At 60.0% G+C, this 11,418-nt stretch overlaps 1 protein-coding gene across 3 annotated transcripts; it reads right to left on the bottom strand.

Annotated features, from left to right (window-relative positions):
* Positions 1–2,389: 2,389 nt before the first annotated feature.
* TNFRSF13C (TNF receptor superfamily member 13C) lies at positions 2,390–4,454 on the bottom strand. 3 transcript variants are annotated; one of them, XM_061124424.1, is made up of 3 exons: positions 4,202–4,454; positions 3,567–3,911; positions 2,390–3,044 (listed from the first exon to the last, which is right to left on the bottom strand). In XM_061124424.1, the coding sequence occupies exons 1-3, from the start codon at positions 4,335–4,337 to the stop codon at positions 2,863–2,865; spliced, it is 663 nt and encodes a 220-aa protein (XP_060980407.1). In that variant the 5' UTR covers positions 4,338–4,454; the 3' UTR covers positions 2,390–2,862. The 3 variants fall into 3 exon arrangements, with proteins under 3 accessions (XP_060980407.1, XP_060980408.1, XP_060980409.1); XM_061124425.1 differs by having other exon boundaries at positions 3,567–3,833; positions 4,202–4,449; XM_061124426.1 differs by having other exon boundaries at positions 3,567–3,830; positions 4,202–4,448.
* Positions 4,455–11,418: the final 6,964 nt, after the last annotated feature.

The following is an 11,418-nucleotide window of genomic DNA, read 5'->3' as shown; positions in this document are numbered from 1 at the left end:
AGACAGGCCCCAAGAGATGCCACAGCTTCTAAAAGCAAGAGCTGTGTGGGACCATCTCTAACGGGACAGAGGGAGGTTAGGGGTCACGTTCCTCCTCCTGGCCTCACCAGCTGGGCCTCCCCACCCCCACCTTGAGCCAGGAGCCAGGGCTGGCAGGCAGGAAGTGAGAGGTGCCTGCAGGAAGCCCCAGGAGGAACTGAGACTTCAGCCAGCCCCGCCCCCACCTGCAGGGCCCTGGGGACCTTGGGGACACCTGACTCTGCACCAGGAAAATCTGGCCAGAAACAGGCTAGGGGGAGGGAGGCTACTTCCCTGGGTTCCGATCCCAACAAGCAGCTTTCCCAGTCTATCTTGGATCCTTCTTACTGCAGAAAGAGACCAGTTGGGGAGGGAAATCTTTGAGTCGAGATGAAAATAAAGAGCAAAGCCTGGAACCAATGCCTGGGGTCTGCAGCTCCCTGGTCTGCTCCTGGGACCTTCTGGCCAGCAGGTGCCCAGGTCTAGCCCAGCTCCACCACTGCGGATTGTATCTTGGGCCAGGTCCCTCCACCTCTCTGGGCCTCTTCTTTCCTATCTGCAAAATGAGTCATATAATCCCTGCTCAGGGACAAGAACTGGTCCAGATTTTCAGGAAAGCAGTTTGACCAAAAGGGCTGTAAAAAAGGTCAAGGCCTTTTTAAAGCAATGACTCTCCTTCCAGGAAACAGAGACTCGATGTTCTCATCTGTGAACTGGAGGTGAGGAGTGGGAATCCTCTAGGTTTCCTTCCAGTCCTTGGAGGGCCACAGGCCTGGAGGTGAGCTTTGCATCCAACCCCCACCTCCATTTTTCAGAAAAGGAAACAGACTGGACCAGGGGTTCAGTGGGGACACAGCAGTGCCAGAGGTTTGCATGTCTGGGCCCCAGGGGGCTGCGCCCACTTGTGTCGCCGCCAGGGCCCACCCCCCTGGCTGTGGTAGCAAAGGTGGGGAGGGGACAGGGGTGGCCGAGAACAGCTCAGGCTCCCCCAACTCTGAGATGCAGAGAAATGGAAAGTTGGGCCCATTCTGGGCCGGCCCCAACCCTCCTGCCTACAGCCCTCACCCTGACCTCACCTCAGCCACCTGGTGGCCGGGGGGATGGGGGGAGGCATCTGAGATGTGTTCAGGATGGAGAGAAGAGACTCAGATGTGGCTGTCCAGGTTCTGGGGGCACCAAACGTTGCTGGCCACTGACTATCTTCTGAGCTGGGAAAGGGCTGGGCCGGAAGTGCAGGTGTCTACTGGGCAGCTCTGATGGGCAGGTCAGGGACAGATGGACAGAGAGCAACTGTTGCATAGAATAGAACACGGTCAAGGTGGGAATCCTCTGGCAGTCCAGGGGTTACGACTCCAAGCTCTCACTGACAAGGGCCTGGGTTCCATCTCTGGTCAGGGAACTAAGATCCCACAAGGTGTGCAGCATGGCCCAAAAAAGAGAAAAGAATATGGTCAAGAACCTACAAGGAGGACAACATGGTACTCAGCATACCATCTTCTGACTTCCCAGTCCCTTGCCCCTTCCAAGAGTGCTAAGCTGTGACAAATTCCAAGGACACAGTCCAGGGTCGAATCCAGGTCAGGAGGATCTAACCCTCCTGATCACAGGAGGTTGGGCAGGAAAGCCAGTGGCTGACTGAATGCACAGCATGGTCCAGAACTGGGAGACAGGGTCTTGGTTCCAGGCCCCAGGGCCGGGGGGCACCATGGTCAGAGGAACAGTTCCGTTGGGGTAGTGGATGCCTGACTTGGGGAGGACAGGCCACAGAGTGAAGGGCACTCACAGGACACCAGGTCCAGCTGGTTCAAGGCCACAGGCCTGCCCTGGCCTCCTAAGTAAGGAGCCTCCTGCTGGTCCTGGGGCTGCCCTGTATATAGCTCTGTGGGCCCCGGAGGCCGCTAGGACTCCAGGTGGGCTCATGCTGACACGCTGTCCGCATGCCTCGTATGCAATTGCAGTCCAGCCCCACAGACTCTAGACTTCCTCCCAAGTGTGAGCCTGGGGCTCTGGAAGCTGCCACCAGGGCGAAAATGGCATCACAGATCTTAGCAGATTGGGCCAAGCTCAGTGGTGACCCTAGGATACAGATACCCAAGAACCAGCACAATTCAGGCTATTTCTTAAACTCATCTTGTACTAAATCCCAAAGCAAACCGGTCAGGGTCAGTTGGTTACTCACTGCTGCCATTTGTATTGGTTTAAAAGCAGGACAGCTCCGAGAGCAAGTATTGAATACAACCCAGCTACAAATAAAGCATCCTCCTACTCAATGCTTTCCTAGATTCATTCTGGTTTATGGTGGTTTCCCCAAGCTTAAAGAAAAACTCTACTCAGAGTCTCCCAACCACTCAAAAAGCACAGAACTCAGCTATGACCTTTAAGGACAACGACAGGTGGTATGAATTTATTTTGTGTATTTGTGCTCACTCAGTCATGTCCAGTCTTAGCGAGCCCATGGAATATAACCCACCAGGCTCCTCTGTTCATGGGATTCTCCAGGCAAGAGTACTGGAGTGGGTTGCCATTTCCTCCTCCAGGGGATCTTCCCAACCCAGGGATCAAACCCACCACCCTTAATGTCTCCTGCATTGGGAGGAAGATTCTTTACCGCTAGCGCCGCCTGGGCAGCCCAGTATGAGTTTAAGCCAAATGCTAACATGCCATACAATGCCATGCAGTCCAAGCCCTGTGGTCTGGGTGCCTGTAGCTCTGCAGGGTTAGCTGGGGAGCAGGTGGGCTCCCAGAAAGGACAGTGGGCACCGGGGTGAAGAACTGAATTCAACCTCCAAGTCTGGCTGGTGGCCCGTAGAGAGGGAGGGGGCCACCTGCTGCCCTCCTCAGTCGCTACTGTAGCTCAGGCCCGGCTGTCTTGGTGGTCACCAGTTCAGTGGAACCCAGCTCTGTGGCTGGCACAGGGACGCTGTGGGCAGGTGGGGTGGCCGCCGGGTCTTCACTGGGCGGAAGCCAGATGGGAGCCATGGCATCCAGGGTTCCGGGGGAGAGTGTGGGGTCAACGTCCAGGGGCTCTGGGGAGGCGGCGGGAGGTAGGTGTTTGTGGGGACGGCTGTGAGCTGATCCCCACCCCCTGTTCTGGAAGCCTCCCTGGAGGGAGAGCCATCTGACTGATGGGAGAGAAGTCAGTTGATAAAGCCCCACTGGTGAGATGGGGAGGGGTGGCACGTGATGGGCCCTCAGGACGGGAAGTTTCTAGAGCTGGCTGGCAAAATGCCAGTGCTGACAGAGGGCGAGGAGAGGTGGGAACCGGTCTGGCTGTCCCAGAGAGAAGGCAGAACAGGCCACCCCGTGCCACCCCACCCCAAACCGGGCTCCCCAGCCTTGTGTCTCTTCCTCACACAGGTGTGGGGCGCTAGAGCTGTGTCCCCCGCCTGGACTGGGGGTGTCTCTGGCAGGACTATTTCTCTCCACTCGGCCTTGCCTCCTTCAGACCATCCCTACTCCTTCACCCAGCCCCCCTTGGACTCCTCAAGGGCCATGTCTCCCCTCCGACGTCCCCCAGCCCTCTCGGGTCCCCTAGACGAGGAACTTACTGTCTGGGTCTCTGTCCGGGGCCTCTGGGACCTCCGGGGCCTCGGGAGTCTCAGGGGCCATCGCCGTGCCCAGCCGCCGCCGCCGCCGGCGCTTCCAGGTCACCAGCCCGAGCAGGGCCAGGGCCAGCGCCAGGCCCAGCAGCGCGGGGGCTCCGAAGAGCAGCGCCGGGAGCGGCAGCGCCGCCTCGGCCTCCGCTGGGGTCCCCGGGCCCGCCGACTCCTGCGGCTGCAGCGCCGTCCCGGGCGCCAGGCTGCTCGGGCCGCCTGCTGGAGGGGACGGGCAGGGGGAGCAGGGGGCGGAGGGGAGGGGGGCGTGGGGAGGGGGAGGGCCGGAGGAAGGTGAGGCTGGGCCGCGGAGGAGGGGGACGGCCGGGCGGGGCAGCGCAGGCCGAGGGGGCGAGAGGGGGCCGTGAGGGCCACGCGCCGACGGCTGGTCCCCCCTCCTGGCCCCCAGCTCACATTCCCCACCCCACCTCGCCAGTTAACCCGAGGCCCCCGCCCCCTCCCCACGTCCTGGGACAGGGCGGCGGCGGGTGGGGGGTGGGGAGGGCATGCCTGCGACTCCTGGCATCACCCTCCTTCCCGCTCCAGGGTTGCCCCGCGCGCGCCAAGCGTCGGCGCGGCTCGACTCTTACCCGGTCTAGGCTCCGTCGTCCGGAGGAGACTGCAGGCCACACAGTTGCGGACCAGCGGGTCGAAGCACTGGGTCTGCAGGCACTGCGTGGGTGCCGGCCGGTCCTTGCCCCGCATGCTTCTCCGCCCTCGCTGCATGCTGCCAAAGCCTCTAGCCTTCTGCGCGCACCCCCGCCGCCCTCCGGACCGAGTCTGGCCTCTGCTGCCCCGCCGGGAGGAAACCGGGCGGGGCGCCACCCACTCCGCCCCAGCCCGCCCTCCTGCCTGCTGGAGTGGGACCACTCTTAGCCCGTGGCCCAGCACCCCAGACCTTCTTTCTGTGGTTTCTCCATTCAACCATCACCCCTAGACAGCCACTGGGCGGGCCCTTTTCTGGGCAGTGAAATCAGGTTGGGACTGAGACCCGGGGCTTTATCTTGGGGCACAGAGGATGGGCCCCTTAAGCAGGACACAGAGCTCTGGGGTGGCCTCCTCCGTCCTGCCCCACCATGGCCATCCTGTGGTCCCAGGCCATCCTCGCTGGCCCTCTTCCCCTTCCTGCCTCCTCCTCCGGGGAGCCCTCCTGTCCTTCTCAGGCAGCGCTGGTCAGTTCGTCAAACACAACCGGAGCGCCCACACTGTCCCAGGCCCCCGGGGGACTCCCGCACTGGGAGGTGGTGGTGGGGGAGGCAGTGCCTCTCGGTCACAGCATCCCTGAAGATGATCCCCACCGAGGGGACGGGGAAGCTTTGTGGACAGGGCAACTTTGTGAATAGGATGAGCAGGTGTTTGCTAGATGGAGTGAGATCCACTGGAGCAGGCAGTGTAAACAAAGGCCTTCGGCCAAATCCGAAGGCCAGGTAGTGCTGGGACCAGAGGGCGGGACTGGGGCTTTAACTGAGAGAAGCCAAGACCCTGGCTGCAAGGGCACTGGGGAGCCATGGAGGGCTTTCAGCAGGAAGTGTCCCAGTCAGACCTGCCTGTTAAGCACTGGCTGGAATGGAGTGCGCGGATGGGGTAGGTCCAGGCACACCTCGGTCTCTAACTCTTAAGCAAGAGGGAGACTCAGACCCACCGATAAACAGATAGACAGACCAAGGCCCAGGAGGCAGTATGCAGGCCACCCACTTCGACTTCTTTTCCCCAGGGCTGTGTGTGTTCAGGCCTGCTCGCCCCTGTGTCTCATCGAGGCCCCCCCTGTCTGACTCTACTCCCTAGAGTTTGGGGCTGCCCCTCCTGACTCTCACCTGTGTCTCTCGGACCAAGTCTCAGGCAGACACACCAGCCCCCTTGGCCTTCCTGGACAGATGCTGGACCCCCTACCTGGAGCGGCCGGAGGGACGGGGCTAGCAGAGAGCCTCAGGAAGGAGCATGGGCGTGATGCCCTCGTGGTGGGCCGTACCAGACCCCTAAGCACTCAGGGCTGGAGATGCACAGAGGAAAGAGTAACTGTCCGCGGGGCAGGGAGGGGGCTCAGGGCCAGGAGTAGATCTTTAGTGGCTCAAGCAGGAGGGAAACCTTCCAGAGAGAAGGTGGGACGGACAAGTTCACAAGCAAGAGAGGGGCAAGGGGAAGCTTGCCCTGGGTCCTGGCTTGGACACTGCCTTGGGGGCCCAAGGCTGCGGATGGGCTGGGCTAGGCCTTGAGCCACAGGCCCTGGGGGGTGAGGAGCCCCAGGAGGTGTTGGAGTGGGTGAGAGTCTCTGAGTTGTGCCTTCGAAGGGACCCTCTGCCCGCTGCTGTGGAGTTGCAGCCTGGCCAGGGTGGGCAGCACAGCAAGGAGGCTGGCACCACAGCCCAGGGCCGGGGAACGAGCCAGCAGTTGTTTCGGAGGAAAGAGGGACGTGATGGAATGAGGGGAGCAGGGCTAGCCCCCCTCCCAGGTTTCTGGCTCCGGAAACCCTGAGACAGCCGGCCTTGAGGAGCCCGGGACCCACTGCCTCTCCGTCCCCTGCCCACGGGCCAGCAACTCCGTGGCAGGAAGGTGTAGGCGGTGGGGCAACTGCAAAGGAGAAGTGGGTCTGAGGCGGGGGTGTGGGTGTGAGTGTGGGTGTGTGTTGAAGGGGTGGGGGAGCCAGGAGCCTGCACAGGAGCCAGGGCAAGGCAAGCCCTCCTAGGGGCAGAGGGGCAGGGGCAAGACTAGAAGACTGGGTCCCCCTCCCCACCCCATCACCACTGATGCCGCTATTACCTGTTAGCCGTGGGAAGGCCCCCTTAATAGCATCAGGCATGTCTTCTAACCTCTGTGTGTATGTGTGTGTGTGTGTGTGTGTGTGTGTGTGTGTGCGCTCAGTCCATCTCTTGGGGATCCCATGGAATGTAGCCCACCACCGGTCCTTGGGATTTCCCAGGCAAGAATGCTGGAGTGGGTCACCATGCCCTCCTCCATCCAGGGACTCTTCCCGACCCAGGGATTGAACCTGCATCTCTTGTGTCTCCTGCCTTGGCAGGTTTGCTCTTTACCTCTGTGCCACCTGGGCAGCCCCTTCTTTGAAGCTGGGTGCCGGACAATTGGGCAGAGGGAGCTGAGTCTCAGGAAACTTGGGGAGAAACTACGCCTAGGGGATGGGCGGCCCAGGTCTGGGGTCGTGTACACAAGCCTACCCTGCACAGACGGCCCTGGGCCTCTGTCTTACTGCGGCCGCTCTGACCCTGGCGGAGAGCAGGCGAGGTGACCAGCAGGGCCTCGGGCCATTCGGGGAAAGTGGTGCCTGGTGGTGCAGGCCTCCTGGAAGGAAAGAGGTCCTCGTTGGACACACAGGCTTCCCGGGCGCCTCCTGCATGCCTGCAGAGGCAGGGGCTGAAGACAGGCAGATGGAGCCTGCGAGGGCCTGACTCCAAACCTTTTCACTTGTGCTTCCTAAATAGGGAAGCGGGGAGACCTTGAATCTCTGTTTGGATGACTTAGGGGTTAAGAAATTTCGGGACTTTCCTGGTGGGCCAGAGGTTGAAACTCTGAGCTTCCACTGTAGGGGGCATGGGGGGTTGAATTTCTGTTCAGGGAACTAAGATCCTACATGCTATGTACTGCCACCAAAAAAAAAAAAAAAAAGAGAGAGAGAGAGAAATTTCACCATCAGACCATATGGTAGAAGTTTATTCCTCAATGTGTTTTTTCATATCCTCTGAAGTCAAATTTATTACTTTTTAAAATTCACCTTCTGTATCACTTTTTAACTGTGAAATATGACCAAGAGGGTGGAGTTAAGTTTCTAAAATCAAATGTGGTTCAAGCAAATGTCCCCTGTGCTCTCCATAGCTTTTACTTTAACTTGTATCATTACTCTATGTATGCGCAAGTAGAAAATTAGGGACTTTGTTGCTGAAAAACCCTTCTAATTGAATCTATTAGTGTTCTCAAGTTTTCATTCACCGAGTTTTGTTTTTTTTTAAAATATGATTAATTTGAGTCTGTCAGGGAAAACGGAGTCTCCTTTGATCTGTGTCCCCTGAAATACCCCCCAAAACACCCTCCCCATGGTTCTGACACAGGTGCTGTCATGATGTCATTTTTTTTCAGATGGGGAAATAGGGGCTGTGAGGGGCAGAGGGGTGACCCTGTACCTCTGGGGGGGCCTGGCTGGGGTCTGTGTCCAGCTGGTTGTGAAGTGTGGCCTGTGCCCCGCAAGCCTCAAGGACAGGGTGGGGAAGTGAGGACGTTCTGCCTGGTGGACAAGCTCAGTGTCAGCGGGGTGGAGAGGGGAGGCCCCAGGGGCAGAGAGGCCCAGCCCCCAGATCTGGATGTGAAAGCGCTCTGAGTCCTGGGATGCCTGTGTTCTTTACCTAAAAATTAGTTTTATTTGTAATTTTGTGAGTAATACTGAACATGTTCTCATGAAAAAAACCCTCACACAATACCGACGTGGATGAGTAAGAAGGGCATTTCTCTGCCGTTCCCCAGAGGGGGTCCGTTTTCACTTTGTTGAAGTCTTTCATCCCAGTCTTATTTTTATGCCTTTACATTCTCGTCTACACGCATTGAGAAAATCACGTTTTGTGTTTCATAGAGAGAGGGGCCATGGGCTGTGAACTGACCTGTCGGTCTGAGTGCTTGTGTTGGCTCTCTTGTGTCATCTTCTTTTTGGGGGCCAAGCCACATGATATACAAGATCTTAGTTCCCTGACCAGGGTTCCAATCTAGGTCCCGGCAGTGAAGGCGTGGAGCCCTAACCGCTGGACCACCAGGGAATTCTCTTTCACTCCATCTCATTTTGTCACAGCGGCCAGAGCCTCCAGAGTTGAGATTCCCTTTGCCTTTTTTTCTTTATTTTTTGGCTGCAACGCGTCTTCACTACTGTGAGAGAGCTCTCTCTAGTTGCGGTGTGTGGGCTTCTCATTGCGGCGGCTTCTCTTTTTTGTGGAGCGAGGGCTCAGTACTTGTGGGACGCAGGCTTAGTTATTCCTCGGCAGGTAGACTCTTCCTGGACCAGGGATTGAATCCATGTCTCTTGCCTTGACAGGGAGATTCCTATCCACTGTGCTACGGGAAGCCCTCCTTTGCCTTTCTCATGTATTGGGTTAGCTAAAAAGTTAGTTCAGATTTTTCATAAGATGTTATGGAAAAATCCGAACTAAACTTTTGGCCAACGGATGTCATTTTAGCTCTGACATCCAGGACACTGCCAGAAAGTCTCCTTTCCTACCAGGAAGAGTGGGAAGGGTGTGATATGGGGCCTCTAGACACAGACAGGGAAGGGTTGGGAGAGGCAGGGAGGTCAGTTCAAAGTCCTGGTGAGACCAGAAGTCCCTCTCCCCTTGAATCCAAGTTACACAAGGTGAGGCCGTGGAACAGGGGGACAGAGGTGGGAGTGCTCCCTGAGGGTGTCTGTCCAGGAGGCAGTTAGGAAGTCCTCACCCAGGCTCTCAGGCCACTCAGCCTGTCTTCAAGGCCCCATCCCTCCCCCCGCCACCAACTCACACAGGTGCAGTGCAGGGCTTCCTGACCAAGGCAGCCCCAGTGATCTCTCAGCCTGGCCCCTGGCTGGGGGTGTGGGCCCTCCATGTGAGGCCCGAAAGGAGACCCGGCCCCTCAGCCTCACAGCGAGAGGCGTCCCCCACCCTCTGGGGCCAGGCCTACAGGTATGTAAGGTGGACAGAGGTGGAGACTTGGGGGATTGGGCGGATGGGGAGCAGGATCTCCCCCTCAAGGGGTCAGCTGTCCCCAGGCCTCATTCAGGGCACCACCCAGGAGGGACCAGGGACGTACCACGGGTCAGGCAGTGTTCTAGGTTCTGGGGCGACAGCAGGGAACCAGAGACACAGACCCAACACTAAAACCACAGAGGAGGTGAGGAGGTGAGACGTGCTGGGGAGGAAATGTCAGGAGCACAGGGCGACAGGCGGGTGGCCGGAGCCTTGGGAAAGGCCTGGTGCAACCTTGGAACAGGAGGACAGAGGTGCGAATGACCCCGAGGATGTCTGGGGAGGAGTGGGCGAGGCCCAGGGACCCACCGGCCACAGCAACCAGGGAGACGGGAGTGTGCACGCCCACCACGGCCTGGCCCTGCACCCCTTGCCTGGACCCGTGGGGGAGGTGACCTCGTGATCCTTCCTTTGCAGAGAACAAAGCAAGCCCAGGAGGAGGGATGAGTCAGGCGGGCCCTCGGGCCTGAGCCGTCCTGCCACCGCCCCTCCAGACCACTTCTGTTGGTTGATGACATCGGCGGTGGGCGGGGGACGGGGGTCTAGTCCAGCACGGAAGAGGACCAAGTGCGGGGGTCCCCTCTGAGCCTGGCCGGGCAAGGCTGTTACCCAGACCAAGCACCTGCTACATGTTAGCTCCCAGAGCCCCCCAGATGTCTTTGGCACGCCCCACCCGACACCACAGGGGTCGCGGGAACCAGGGATGGCTACCCGCTCTCCCGCCCAGAGCGGCTGTTCAGGGACCCCACCCCCCTCCTTAGGGTCACACTCGAGTGGGCCTCACAGCTTTGGGGTGCAGCAGGCTCCGCAGCCCCCCCCCCCGCTGCCTCCCCCAGCCTTGCCCCATGTCTGTGAGAAGTCCTTTCACAATGATTCTCTGCTTGCACGCTCGCAGCCCCAGGGGAGGCTGAGCGGCGCAGGGGCAGTGGGGGAGGGCTTCGGTGAGCAGGCGTCTTCTGGAAAGGGTCCCTTTGAGCTGGAGTCCTGCCAGGTAGGTCCGGCCCGGTACCAGGTGTTTGCAGGCAGGGACACCCCGCGGCGGGGCTTTAGTTCAATCACCTCTTGCGCTCACCTCGCGCTCCACACGCCTGGGCACAGCCAGCCAACCACCCACCCCGTCCACTCCCGGGGGCTGCCATCTGTGGAGGGCATGGAGGGCCAGACCCCGGCAGGTGCCGTGCCCAGCCCTTGGGTTTCTCTGAGCCTCTTGAGGACCTCACCAGGCCGTGGGGCCCGGGGATGGGAAGTGAGCCGCCCCAGGTCACGCTGCAGGTTGGCCGCAGACCCTGAGGCAGTGGGACGCAAAGGCCGGGCCCTTTCCCAGTGCATCACTTCCCCTCTGTGGCCAGGCTGCCCTGTCTCAGCCACAGCCCCAGGCCGCCCCTGCCTTTGCTCGCTGAGGGGTGGCAGAAATGCAGGTGCCAGGCTCGGAGCCCCCTCCTGGGTGGGGAGGGGAAACAGCATCAGCCTGGGGCCGGGATGCCTGGGTCTGGGCCGCCTTCTACGGAGTGCCTGAGCCCCTCGGGCCTGGGCTCAAGGGCTGCCCGCAACCAGGTGGCCTGAAGACCCAAAGAAACCTGTGCCCCTGAGCAAGCCCTGCCCCTCTGGCAGCCCCAATGCCTCACCCACACGGCGGGGGCCCCGACGCCCCCTCCCTCCCCTGGGCTCTCAGGGAGCATGGCGCCTCGGGCTGCCCACCGCCTTGGGCCTGCTGCCAGGGGTCCATGCCCACCATCAGTAACCGCCTCCGACGTGACCGCCCCATGACTGTGGCCAGCCTGAGAAGTCTTCCATTAGCTTTGAGTTTATTTTTTTGTTTAACATCATAGCTTCTCCCTCTCGGTCCTCACGAGTGGCTGGGAAGAGAGGTCAGTTAGCCTGACCCCAGGCTACAGACGAGGGAACGCAGGGAAATCGAGCGTGTGACCCGTCGGCAGTCAAGGGCAGCATTTCCCATCTCCCGCCCCGGCACCAGGAACCCATGCCGGGCACCACAGGGGCGTCGAGACAGGCCTTCCGTCACTTCCCTCCGTCACACCGGCTCCCGGGTCTGGGGGCTCGGCTCCGCTGTGAGGCAGAGGCAGGGTTCCAGGGTTCTG

This window comes from Dama dama, chromosome 22 (genome assembly GCF_033118175.1).
Source record: "Dama dama isolate Ldn47 chromosome 22, ASM3311817v1, whole genome shotgun sequence".
Classification (NCBI taxonomy): Eukaryota; Metazoa; Chordata; class Mammalia; order Artiodactyla; family Cervidae; genus Dama; species Dama dama.
Note: the sequence above shows the minus strand (reverse complement) of the source record. Positions and strands in the feature narration are given on the sequence as shown.

Bases quoted from the DNA above. Each gene is read 5' to 3' on its own strand.
- TNFRSF13C (XM_061124424.1), bottom strand. From the start codon at position 4,337: ATGCAGCGAGGGCGGAGAAGCATGCGGGGCAAGGACCGGCCGGCACCC. The intron at 3,912-4,201 runs GTAAGAGTCGAG...TCCGCGGCCCAG, and splicing joins GACGACGGAGCCTAGACCGG to CCTCACCTTCCTCCGGCCCT. The intron at 3,045-3,566 runs GTAAGTTCCTCG...CCGCCTCCCCAG, and splicing joins CCCGGACAGAGACCCAGACA to AGCCCCTGGACGTTGACCCC.